Source organism: Vulpes vulpes, chromosome 2 (genome assembly GCF_048418805.1).
Source record: "Vulpes vulpes isolate BD-2025 chromosome 2, VulVul3, whole genome shotgun sequence".
Taxonomy (NCBI): Eukaryota; Metazoa; Chordata; class Mammalia; order Carnivora; family Canidae; genus Vulpes; species Vulpes vulpes.
In genome coordinates this window covers 14,823,208-14,835,706 of record NC_132781.1, presented here as the reverse complement: position 1 = coordinate 14,835,706, position 12,499 = coordinate 14,823,208, and the positions used below count along the sequence as shown (strand labels likewise).

General features: G+C 47.7%; 2 protein-coding genes across 8 annotated transcripts in view; one reads left to right on the top strand and one right to left on the bottom strand.

Moving 5' to 3' along the window:
* Positions 1 to 3,893, top strand: part of DDX42 (DEAD-box helicase 42) — a 37,130-nt gene extending 33,237 nt beyond the window's left edge. For all 6 annotated transcript variants that reach the window (XM_025999567.2, XM_072746858.1, XM_025999568.2 and 3 more), the window contains 3 exons: positions 349 to 459; positions 1,578 to 1,679; positions 2,311 to 3,893. In XM_025999567.2, coding sequence (XP_025855352.1) covers positions 349 to 459; positions 1,578 to 1,679; positions 2,311 to 3,000 — 903 coding nt within the window. In that variant the 3' untranslated portion in view covers positions 3,001 to 3,893. The remainder of the gene's footprint in view (positions 1 to 348; positions 460 to 1,577; positions 1,680 to 2,310) is intronic.
* FTSJ3 (FtsJ RNA 2'-O-methyltransferase 3) lies at positions 3,687 to 12,492 on the bottom strand. 2 transcript variants are annotated; one of them, XM_072746861.1, is made up of 21 exons: positions 12,025 to 12,480; positions 11,749 to 11,854; positions 11,462 to 11,508; positions 11,257 to 11,336; positions 10,718 to 10,817; positions 10,430 to 10,624; positions 10,243 to 10,358; positions 10,021 to 10,125; positions 9,833 to 9,933; positions 9,527 to 9,607; positions 9,427 to 9,443; positions 9,300 to 9,375; positions 9,028 to 9,163; positions 6,232 to 6,410; positions 5,986 to 6,103; positions 5,638 to 5,903; positions 5,298 to 5,383; positions 5,116 to 5,215; positions 4,846 to 5,029; positions 4,671 to 4,765; positions 4,004 to 4,588 (listed from the first exon to the last, which is right to left on the bottom strand). In XM_072746861.1, the coding sequence occupies exons 1-21, from the start codon at positions 12,089 to 12,091 to the stop codon at positions 4,396 to 4,398; spliced, it is 2,448 nt and encodes an 815-aa protein (XP_072602962.1). In that variant the 5' UTR covers positions 12,092 to 12,480; the 3' UTR covers positions 4,004 to 4,395. The 2 variants fall into 2 exon arrangements, with proteins under 2 accessions (XP_025855355.2, XP_072602962.1); XM_025999570.2 differs by having other exon boundaries at positions 3,687 to 4,588; positions 9,300 to 9,443; positions 12,025 to 12,492.
* Positions 12,493 to 12,499: the final 7 nt, after the last annotated feature.

Below are 12,499 nucleotides of genomic sequence, written 5' to 3'. Positions count from 1 at the left end.
ATGTCCAATGGTATGTCTACATTGAGAAACAGAAAATCAGTTCCTTTTCCTCAAGAAAGTTAGAAGTGGTAAGTGCTCTGTATCTGAGGCTTACCTACTCATTTCTCTTCCTGGAGGCCCTGAGAAACAGTAATAATGGAAGCCTCAGATAAGGAGCTAGGCCTCCTGACAAATTTGGTAGCCTAAACTCCCAAAAGAAGCTCATCTGTGGTTCCTGTGAACGGTTGCCATAAATATACTGGCTAAAGATGAAGCACTTTATTTCTTCCACTTTCTGATAATGTCCTCCTCCTCTGGCTGCCTCTTCCTTCTGTGATCTAACCTTGAATTATGTTGAATTGTGTGCAGAATGCCTGGTTTCGGAAATCCCGCTTTAAAGGAGGAAAAGGCAAAAAGCTGAACATTGGTGGAGGTGGCCTAGGCTATAGGGAACGCCCCGGCCTAGGCTCGGAGAACACGGTGAGTCCAGACTGTTCTAGTGCCCTTCAGGCTGCTCCCGAGTCCTGGAGGATGCTATGATTGTCCTCTTCTACTTGACAAAGCCTTCATGAATTCAGGACCCTGTCTAGAAGGGAATGTTTTAACTTTCTCTTGAAATACCTTTGTGTACTTGGTGACTAGACATACTCAGGAAATCAGTCTAGATTAGCAGCAGTTTACATATTGAGGTTCCTGGGCCATCGGTAAATGCAATTTCGTGTTCCACCCTAGACCTGGTGAATCAGAAACTTAAGCCCCCCAGCACTGGCAAGGAAAACCTTGCCATAGGGTTACTCTGTGAACTCTGTTTTCTTACTAAACTCAGGAATGCTTTCTACACTCTGGGAAATTGCATCAGGGAGATGAGAGCTAAGCTTTTCTCACAAAACAGGTAACAAAAGCACCTCCTCACTGGCTTCCTTAACTGCCTATTTCCTGTCACTTTGATTCCTAAACTGAAGAAAGCTGCCAGTTTACGTATTTCTGGAGCAATATCGTTAGTTTGGTGTTTTTGATAAAGAATCGCTCCCATTGTCTCAGTAACAATGACGCACATGACACAGATAACTATAGCTAATGTTGAGCACTTAATGTGTGCCAGGGCCAGCCACTGCAAGAGTCATGCCTGTTAACTCAATCTTCACAACCACCCAGTGAGCACAAGTGTACAAGTCATGAAACTGAGGCACCCCAGGTTGCACTCTGATAAATGTTGAAACTGAGACTTGGACTTTTTTAAAAGAGTGGATTCAGAGCCTGAGCCCTGTATAAGCAATATGCATATGCTATATATTGCCTCATGGCCTCTTCATCCTGAGCATAAAACTACACAGAATTACATAAACACTATGTTTGGGTTTGAATAATATCGTATGATAGCTTTGGGGATTTTTTTATTTGACTTTAGGGTTAATTCCTAAAAACAATTACTGGGTTGAAAGGCATAGCATTTTTAAGTAATTATTACTGTACCTATTCCCACAAAATAAAGTGTCCTGTTCCCATTGTAGTGCTCACTTGTTTCTGGTATATGAGACCTATTCTGGCATTGTGCTCATTCTGTCCTCACAGGTGTGCTTTTTTTTTTTTTTTTAAAGGACCGAGGAAATAACAACAATGTGATGAGTAATTATGAGGCCTATAAGCCTTCCACAGGAGCCATGGGAGATCGGCTGACGGCAATGAAAGCAGCTTTCCAGGTCTGAAATTTTAGAAAGTTTTCACCAGCAACTCTCAGGACAGTGATGAGGGGCCTAGTATTTCAGAGATGGTAGCTGGAATTGAAGGCTTGAGGCTAGATTTAGGACCCTCTCACAGCTTTTGGCTTTGAGTATCAATTTTGTGCTCACTTACCTAGAGCTGTAGGTGTAGAAGGTAGAAAATCTACTGATTACAGCCTGCCATCCTCCAAGAACCTGGGACTGTTATACTGCCGCAGGACTGATGTTCCCTCCCTGCCTCAATAGCCAACAGTGTTGTCTACCCAAGACTCTTGTAATCTGGTTGAGATTGCCATTTCTTAACTAAAACAAGTTTGATTCTATAGCTCTTGTGAACTCTGAACCCATCTGTACTTACCCCTCCAGTTAGCTAGCTAACGAGCTTGAGCCTTAATTTATATATTTTATCTGCCTTCAGACTGTTTCAGTTAGGTCCCTAGATTTATTATTAGTAGAGAAACATAGAAGCCACAGGGTGGTGGGGCCATCAAGGATGCTAAAGTCCTAGTGCCAGGATAGCGTAGAATGTCTCTGTATCTTTTCGGTGCCAAGCCTAACACATCCAGGTTTCTGGAACCTACTATCTTATTTCTTGTTGTCTCTGTTTTAGTCACAGTACAAGAGTCACTTTGTTGCAGCCAGCTTAAGCAACCAGAAGGCTGGAAGCTCTGCTGCTGGGGCAAGTGGATGGACGAGTGCAGGGAGCTTGAATTCCGTTCCAACTAATTCAGCCCAACAGGGCCATAGCAGTCCAGACAGCCCTATTGCTAGTGCCGCCAAAGGCATCCCAGGCTTTGGCAATACTGGGAGCCTCAGCAGTGCTCCAGTGACCTACCCTTCTGCTGGAGCCCAGGGAGTCAACAATACAGCTTCAGGGAATAACAACCGCGAAGGCCCTGGGGGAGGCAATGGGAAGAGAGAGCGATATACTGAGAACCGGGGTGGCAGCCGTCATGGTCATGGAGAGAGTGGCAATCGGCATGGCGACAGTCCACGCCACGGAGATGGTGGTCGCCATGGAGATGGATACCGCTACCCAGAAAGTAGCAGCCGTCATGCTGATGGTCACCGTCATGGAGAGAATAGGCATGGAGGAGGTGGAAGCCGACATGGAGAGAGCCGAGGTGCAAACGATGGTCGGAATGGTGAAAGCAGGAAAGAGAGTTGTAATCGTGAGAGCAAGGTGGACCCCAAGGTGGACAGCAAGATGGACAAGATGGACAGCAAGACAGATAAGACAGCTGATGGTTTTGCTGTCCCTGAGCCACCCAAGCGCAAGAAAAGTCGATGGGACAGTTAGAGGGTATGTGCTAAAGTGTGAAATCAATTGTCTTTAATTTTATTTTTAGAAAGATTTTTGGTAACTAGGTGTCTCAGGGCTGGGTTGGGGCCCAAGGTGTAAGGACCCCCTGCCCTTAGTGGATAGCTGGAGCTGGAGACATTACCCCTTCATCTGGATCAATTTTCAGATGTCTTGTTGGGAAGCCACTTTGGTCCTTGGAAGCAGTTAAGAGCTGGGAACCTTCTTTTGGGCTCTGGGTGAGTTGTCATGAAGGTCAGTTTGAGGATACCTTGGGAGAATGGGCCTTCTAGGGCACAAAACTCACTCTAGTTTATATTATATGTAGCGTATATTTTTTACTAAATTGTCACCTTACAAACATCTACAAGTAAAATTTCTTTTCTTAGCTGTGTGGCCAGGCAGTCCGCTTTTTAGGAGTTGGCTTTTTGCAAACCCAACCCACTGAAGTGTTTGTTAGCGATTTGGGGAAGCATTTTGGTGCTTCTAGACTTTGCAGGGAAGGGAAGTGTCTTAAGTGGGAGTCCATGCTCAGGTTCCCAGCCAGGTTTGTATCCAGTCCTGAGACAGGAAGCAGCAGCCTGCAGACCCAGAGAGCCTCTCCCCTGAAGAGGAAGATGATCCTGGAAACAAGACTGTTCCAGGTCTGAAGTGTTGCTAAATTTAAAAAACAAAAACTCGACAGCTTTTAAAGTGTCTTCTATTTCACTGTATTTTTTTTTTAACTTGCCACAATGGTAGAAAAATCTTTTGCTGAAATGATTTTGATGATTTTTGTTCTATCTTGTTTATAAAAGGAAAATATACATACTTCGAACTTTGTGACTTTGTGAAGGTTTCTTTAAGATGTGCATTCCTTTCTGCTTGCTCTAGTAAATGTTTTACTACTGGGACCTGTGGATTGTTTGTCATTTCTGCTTCACAGTGAGTACATACTAAATATACAGTGCAGCACATGGTGTGAACACCCAAATGTCTCATTAGCACTCGGTGGGAACTAAAATGTCAGAAAAGACATTACCCTGTTTTTATTCAGATAACAGAAAAGACTGCAGGGAAGACTCAAGAGGCCCACTTGCCCAGTAGTAGAGTGAATGCCACTCCAACACTGACCTTCCCCTTAGGACTTACAAAAAGGTTGGACCGTTTTAGTACTCCACAGTCCGAATGGAAGAGCTCGGGGGGTCCGTTACAGCACCAACAGGAGATGTCCGAGGCCTTGCTTCAGGAGGGAGAACATCTTCCCTTACCACTCAGGACCTCTGGGAGCGTTCTAAGCGTTGCACCTGTCTTTCCAGCGGACTGATGCCAGCAAGTCTGTAGCTAGTAGTGGGAGGCCAGAATTGCACCTCCATGTCCTCACATGGTCTCCTCAGAGGCCCTTGGTGGCTCTGCTCACTTCCGTCTGTGTTTTTTCTTCTGTTCTTTCCTTTGCTGTGCTCTTTGGTCCTTCTTCATCCTTGAGTCCACCACCTTGAAATGACCTCTGACCCCAGCTGGCCTGCGCACTTTGCGACCCACGCCTTTTTTGGCTACTACATAGGTGACCTGGCGTTTCTCCTTGCCGAGCCCAGCCTTCTTATAGAGACTGTAAACGGAAGGAACAGATTAGAGGCTTTGGCCACCCTCTTTAAGTCCACGTACCTTTGTGGGTAACCCCTCTACATTACCTCCGAAGCTGAGCCACCTTCTCACGTTCAGAGATGTCCACGGTATTCACCACAGCCTCTGCCTTCTTCTTGGTTTGCTCTAGCTTCTTCAGCATCTGCCAGGGGACCTCAGTCAAGCATGCCTCTTCCCCACTCCCACCCCTGCACCCAGACATCAGGCAGCCCCACTCTTTACCCTCCGTTTCTTTCTGGCCTTTGCCTCCGCTACTTTCTTGATGGGACGCGCATTTATCTCCCTCCACCGTCGGCGGTAGTGTTCCACGTCCTTCTTGTCAATAGGCAGTTGCCGAATCCTGTGCTGCTTTTCCTCCTGCACAAACCACTCAGGAAGCTCCCCCTCCTCCTCATTAAATGTATACCTAGCCAGAGAAGAAAACAACCCTGGAAGGACTCCCTTACCCTCTCTCCTCCAGGGCCACTCGTCATGATTTCCCAGCTCCCTTACCTGCTGAAGGAGTCGTCTATGAGGTCTCTCTTAGCCTTTTTGGAAGAGGCAATGATAGCACCTAGGGCAAGGCCTTCAGGATCTAGTATCTGATGTTTCACTAGAGAAAAAAGGGCAAGTCAAAGCGCCATTCCCAACACCGAAACTTCCCATCGCCTCTTTTACAAAGGTGCAGGGCTCACCTGGGTCTTCAATAGGCACAATCTCAAACCCGTCATCATCGGACTTAAGCCCATGGCTTCGCTTCTTCCCGTGCTTTGGTTCCCAACTGCAGGTGGGACAGTTGACCATGTCACTGTTCCGCTATTCCCTAGACCCACTCCTGCCTCACCTCAACCCCACTTCTTACTGAAAACCTGAACTTCCCAAAAGGCCCCCCCAAGCTGTACTATAGACCCCTTACGTCAAAATAATCCATATTTTTTAAAACTCGCTCTCTACAAAGTGGAAACCCGCGAAAGTGGAGAAATGGTCAGAATGGCAGCTTCTCCATTCCTTCTCCCATCAGCTGCAGCCACTCACCGCTCTCCATCACTGCTGCTGCTATCATCACTGTCTGAGCTGTCATCTCCTTCCCTGCCAGTCCTAGGGACAGTCTTGGCCTCTGCTGGAGCCTCTGCCCCCTTAAGGTCCTCATCCTGGCACTGGGAGGTTTTCTTCTCACTCTTCAAACTGGAAGATGGTGGTGGCAGCTGCTGTTGCCCCTTCCGACGGCTCTCATACAAAAGCTGGGCCTGACTGATCTCCAGGGCCTCATCAGCATCATCCTCAATCCCACTAAAGCCATCCTGTCAGAGGAGGAACATTCAGCTACCCTTCTCCCAGGGCATACTAAGTCCCTGTGTGTCTGGGCCCCCAACCTTCTCTTACCTTAGAGAACCACAGACTGGCTTGTTCTTCCTGCAGTACTGTCTTTTCCTCCAGTGGCACCAGCAGTGGATTCTCTTCCTCCTCCTCCTCTTTATCATCATCTTCACCAAATCGTACACTGCAAATCCAAGGAAAATGGGTGGAAGCTTGAGGTACTTGTTCTCTGACTCCCTCTGGTGACCCCTGGGTACCCACACTGACAGTGTCAACACTCCCTCCTGTACAAACCGCCCCTCACCCCCTTACCGCTTTTGATCCTTTGGATGCCGTGATCCTCCAACTCCTGCCAGCTCCTCTGGATCCAGGTCGCTATCCAAAGATGTGTCATCATCTTCAACATCGGATACATAGATGTCATCTCTTGGCAGATCCGACAAAAATGTGTCTGCAGCACTCATATCCCCTTGCGTTACCTCCTCTAACAACTAGAGTTTGACAAAGAAAGAGATCAAGGGTACTTATGAGGAACATGCTGCTTTTCTCCTCTGTTATCTTAGCAACACTTGAGAATACACAGGAAGTGAAGGGGCTAAGTTTTGTTTTGTTTTTTTTTTTAACTTATTCATGATAGAGAGAGAGGCAAAGACACAGGAGGAGGGAGAAGCAGGCTCCATGCTGGGATCCTGATGCAGGACTTGATCCCGGGACTCCAGGATGGTGCCCTGGGCTAAAGGCAGGCGCTAAACCGCTGAGCCACCCAGGGATCCCCAGCTTAGTGTTTAAAACATCCCATTCTAGGGGCACTGGGGTGGCTCAGTTGGCTGGCCGACCAACTCTTGATTTTGACTCAAGTCATGATCCCAGGGGGTAAGACTTACCCATGTTCAGAAGGGAGTCGGCTTAAAGATTTTCTCTCTCTGCCCAAGGGCATAAGTGCTCTGGCTTTCTAAAATAATATATCTTTTAAAAGATTTTTATTCGAGAGAGAAAGAAAATGAGGGGGTGGGAGGGAGACTCCCCTGCCAAACAGGAAGCCTGATGTGAGGCTAAATCCCAGAATTCTGGGATCATGACCTGAGCTGAAGGCAGACATTTAACAGAGTCAGATGCCCCAAAATAATAAATCTTTGGGGGAGGGGGAAAAAAGGCAACACATCTCATTCTTAGCCCAGGTCACTGATCTTAGCCCAGCCCCACTTGGCTGTCTCTTCTTCAATGGTAGCAGAAATAGGTTTACAGAAAAGTACCCAAGGCCTATATACCATCACTTTTTAAATACTCTAATAGACACATTTTTCTTAAAAAAAAAAAAAAAAAAAATTAGGACAGCCTGGGTAGCTCAGCAGTTTAGCGCCGCCTTCGGTTCCAAGTCGGGCTCCCTTCATGGAGCCTGCCTCTGTGTGTGTCTCTCGTGAATAAATAAATAAGATCTTAAAAAAAAATTATTCAACAAGCACATCACCAAAAACAAAAAAGGCACCTTCTGAGAATAATCTACAAATTTTGTTTCCACTGAATAAAGGAACCCAGGCAACACACATCTAACAATAATTATTTCACTTACAAACTTGTCAACCTTTAAAGTTTATTAAGATTCTATTTATTTGGGGCACCTGGATTGCTCAGTGGCTGAGCATCTGCTTTTGGCTCAGGTTGTGGTCCTGCGGTCCTGGGATCAAATCCCACATCAGGCTCTCCAAAGGGAGCCTGCTTCTCCCTCTGCCTGTTTGTCTCATGAATAAATAAAATCTTTAAAAACATTTATTTGAAAGAGAAAACACAAGCAGAGAAGGGAGCAGAGAGAGTAACAGACTCCCTGCTGAGCAGGGATCCAGATGTGGGCCTCAATCCCAGGACCCCGAGGATCATGACCTGAGCCAAAGGCACTTAACTGATTGTGCCACCCAAGCACTCCCCCCAATTTTTTTTAAGATTATTTATTTATTTATTCATGAGAGACAGGGAGAGAGAGAGGCAGGCTCCATGTAGGGAGCCCGACGTCTCCAGGATCAGGGGCTGAAGGTGGCGCTAAACAACTGAGCCACCCGGGCTGCCCTAATATTTATTTTTCTAATGGCAAAGCTAGCAATTAGTTCTTGAGAATTCACTACATTACCAGGGATTACACCTATACCCTCTTTTCTTTTTTCATTCCTACAAAAGCCCTAGTAGATAGGGTTTTTTGTTTTTGTTTTAAGATTTTATTTATTCATGAGAGAGAGAGGCAGAGACCTAGGCAGAAGGAGAAGCAGGCTCCATGCAGGGAGCCCGATGTGGGACTTGATCCTGGGACTCCAGGATCACGCCCTGGGCCGAAGGCAGATGCTCAACCACTGAGCCACCCAGGGATCCCTAGTAGGTAGGTTCTATCTTTTTTTTTTTTTTTTTTACAGAGAAGAAAACTAAGTCAAAGGGCACGTGGGTGGCTCAGTGTTTTGAGCATCTGCCTTTGGCGAAAGTCATGATCAGGGGTCCCGGGATCAAGTCCTGCATCAGGCTCCCTGTGAGGAGCCTGCTTCTCCCTATGTCCTACATCTCTGCCTGTGTGTCTCTGATGAATAAATAAATAAAATCTAAAAAAAGAAAAAATTAAGGCAAAACATAAGTGGTAGTCTTCTGTAGAACCACTGTGCTCTCTCTCCTATACTTCTAACAAAAAGAACCTGGTTTTCCATTCCCACAGAAGCCACAAAAATTCATTTTCCTTGTTAATGCTGCTTTAATCAAGAAAAGCAGCCTATGGCAGCCTGGTGCTAACTTGGTCTCTGTGACCTGAAGATCACTCTAAAGGAAACCCTGCATCACACATCCCGGCATCCCGGCCCCTCTGGCTGCATCTACTAGAACATCAGCTTCTTGCAGAGTGCTCCTTGGTTCTACTATTCTAGGTTCTACAACAAAAACTCAAAGCACGCTAGTCGTCCTGGCCTCTCAGGCACAAAGTCCACTCTCCTCTCAAGGAGTCACTTCTCTTCTTATGCACGAACACAGCAACCATGAGCCAGATCCATTCAGTGCACTTCAGCGCCATCCAACACGATGCCTGCCATGTCCAAATCTCCAAGCAGGTGGTCCTGTCTCCATCTGCCCTAATCCCCTCACCTGGTGACCACGGATGGTACGCAGGGAGAACATGCCGGTCTCCCCCTCATCTGCTATAGACACCCCAGGAAGATCCATCTTCAGCTCCACACGTTCCCGCTGTTTCCTCTGCTCACGCAGCAGCTTCTTTTTCTTCCTGTGTGGACAATGTGAGGGATTCAACCGGGCCCAGCTCTAAAGATTCCCCATCCATGCCTTCTCCCTCTTCCCCGTATTCATACAGCAAGGGCCTCTGCGGTGAGGTTCCCCAAGCTCTTCCCCACTCCTCTCACCTCTTTAATTCTGCTACCTCCTGGGCCTTCATCTCTGCCAGGGTCCGGTTTAATTGTTCCTCCTCCTCCTCCTCTTTAGAGGGCTGCCTCCCAGTCCCGGCCTCAGACTCTTCACCCTCCTCCTCCTCCTCTCCTGAACTGAGGCTGACAAAACAGTGCAAGCACCTTGATTATTTCCTCACACAGTCCCCCAGCCCCCACCTACCCTAGTTCCATTCCTTCCTTACCTGATGTCCAGTGCCTTTGCTTGCTCTTTCAGCTTCTTGGCCACATATCGCCGGAGCTTTGTTCTCCAGTTCAGTAGGGACCTGTCCCAGAAATATAATGACTAATCTTACCATTTCCTTCTTTGTCCTTGTCCCCTTTTTAGGCCCCCACCTCAAATCTCTAGCACAGTACCATGTGTGTCCCAAGATCCAACACTATATGAATTCCTCAAATTGTCCCCTCAAGAAAAAAAAAAAATGCTGCATCTTCAAAGGCCTTTCCCTGCCCTCGGGGCTCCTAGCTCTATGCCCATCCCAACTGCATACCTAAGCTCCTTGCGCCCTAGCACTTTGATATCCTGACAGCATGCCCGGATATCCTCAGTGGTAGCTGGATGCTGTGCCAACTCTTCATCATCCAGGGAGATCTGTTTGGGAGGAAGGAAACAAGTCAGGGAGATTTTTGTGGACATGCTTCTGGTGCTTCCCTATACCCCTCAGATCTGACGACTCACTTCGCTGGCTTTGGAGAGGAAATCAACGGGGTTGGCAGCTCGGAGGAAGTCAGTGACTGAAGCACGGTGGTAGAGCGTGAGATCACCCTCAGCATAGCCTTCAGCCTTACAGAGAGAGAGAATGAAGGTTGAAAATTCCTTTCTAAAATGTCTATAGGACCCACCAGACCCAACTTCCCCCCGACTCCAGGACTGGAGCGTGGCCCCATTCCCCAAACCCACCTTTGGCTTTTTCTTAGTCACCAATTCAGTAACAGTCTTGGCCTGAACTTCAATCTCCTTGAAGGCAAATTTGGGATCAAAGAACTTACTGTCAACCTTGTCAGGAGCCAGGAATCCTAAAGCAATAAGATATGTAAGAAAGCGTACTTTGGTAAAAGCTGCTAGGAAACAAAAAAATGATGCCCACCCTGGCAAACTACAAAGATCTCCGCAGATTCATGGCGAGAGGCTTGGGGCTTAGTGGCCTGGACACGGTGAAAGAGCTGCTGGAAGATCCACAGTAGGGGCTGATAGTCACGGGAACGAAAAACCTTTGTGATGAAGCAGCCACCACGGGCCAGAAAATCACAAGCCAAACGTAGAGCCATCAGTGTCAAATGGGCTGTGGGAGAGAAAAAATTAGCTGAGGACTTCTGCAGCCTGAGAGAGCATGCCTACCTCCACCCTCATCTCCATGTCCCCCGACTCCCAGCACCTTGTGAGTAAGCATCATGGACCCAGCTAGCCCCAACATTGGGGGCCCCATCATTGAGCACAACATCAACTTTCCACGTCTTCAGTTCCTTTCTCAGGGCCTTCAGACAAAAAAAAAAAAAAAAAAAATTATACCAACAGAAATACAAAAATGGCTATGAATGCAATTCCTCATTCAGCCATTTGTCCACCCAATCATTTACTGAATAGCCTGCACTTGGCCAAATCCTGTGCCAGGTACATAATGATTAAGCAACAACAACAAAATTACATTTATCTTCACAGAGCTTACAATCTACTTGCAAGCCCAAAGAAAAGATTTCAACATCACTGCTCTTCTTCCAAACACCTCACCCCTGACTTAAAAAATCCTGGACTGAAGACTAAGCTGTATCATAAGCCTTGTCATATAGATACTACAGGCACTGCTTAAGGTGTGTTAAACAGAAAAGGCTTGCCTTTAGAGAACTTGGGATGGCGAGGCAGACAAACTTGGGTGTCTCCAAAGAAAGGACGCAGAAAAAGAGCGATTCCTGTTACCTGCCTACAGCGTTCTGTTGTGATGTCCTCCTGGAGTGTCACCACATTGGGAAGAGGCTTGATTGGAACCAGGTCCACTCCTGCAAGAAATCAGGTCAGAAAATTACAAAGGGATGCCCTAAGCAAGGAGAAAGGAAATGCAGAACACAATTAGTATCTCATTCTCCCACCCCTTTACCACTTAGCGGGCCCACCCATTACTCACCCACAATAAGGCTGGATACAGGCATAAACTTAGCAGCCACCTGCAGCCTAGAAAAGAGTAGTGCCGATTACAATAACTCAAGACCCTTCCTCCCCCTCCCTTGGCAATAGGCTCTCTCACCGCGTGCCTTAAGAGGCGCTACCAAGTGCAGTGCCCCGACCTACGTCTAGGGAAAAGCATGAGACTGGTATTGCCGTATCCCTCCCGCCCCCAGTGCCACTCCAAGTCCTCCACGGCCGGGACCCACAACGCAGCCACAAAGAGCCGCAGGTGCCGGGTGTACCCACCATCCCCCGGGCGCAGCACACAGGTCCAGCAAGGCTCGTGCTTTCTGCAGGAACTGAAAACGGCGATTCAACTGGATCAGCTTGAAAGCAGAGCGGGAGCGGTAACCTGGGGGCACCGACAAAATGTTAAACTCGGCGGGGGGCTTTCCCAGGGAGATTTCTGCGACTTCACAACCCACCACCCCATCTACAGAACGGGAACTCAGTATTCGGAAAGGTGGGAGAGAATCGAAAACGTCACTCCTTAGCTCGCAGACAGCGCGGACCCTGACTCACCGGTCTCCTTCGCCAAGTGATAGAACTTGTCCCGCCGGCTCTTCCCGACTTTGCCCTTCTTGCCCATAGTGGAAAGGAAGGACTGTCACTTAACCTGGGGACAGAAAAATTGAAACGCCGCTTTCCGTCCCCCACTTGCCTCTGCAAGCACGGGGAACCGCTGCCTTTTTCACCACTCTAAGAAAGGCACGTGGGGGGCAGCACACGTACTTCCGTTTCCGCTTGCGTCGCTTGCGTCTCTGGCTCCAAGTTTCTGCCATTTTGAGCGTGGCCGTAAAATTTCCTTTATGTCCTTAAGTCTTGCAAGTTGGAAGTTGGGACCAGGTGAGCGGATTACCTGATCTAAAACTGAGTTCCTAGAGAGCAACATTTAGGAGTTCCGTGGCCTCTTCATCCCTTTCCAAGCTCCTGACCTCGCGTAGCCACCTTCTCATCATGGCCTCTGTTTTTGTAGTCGTCTCGACGCACACCCCGC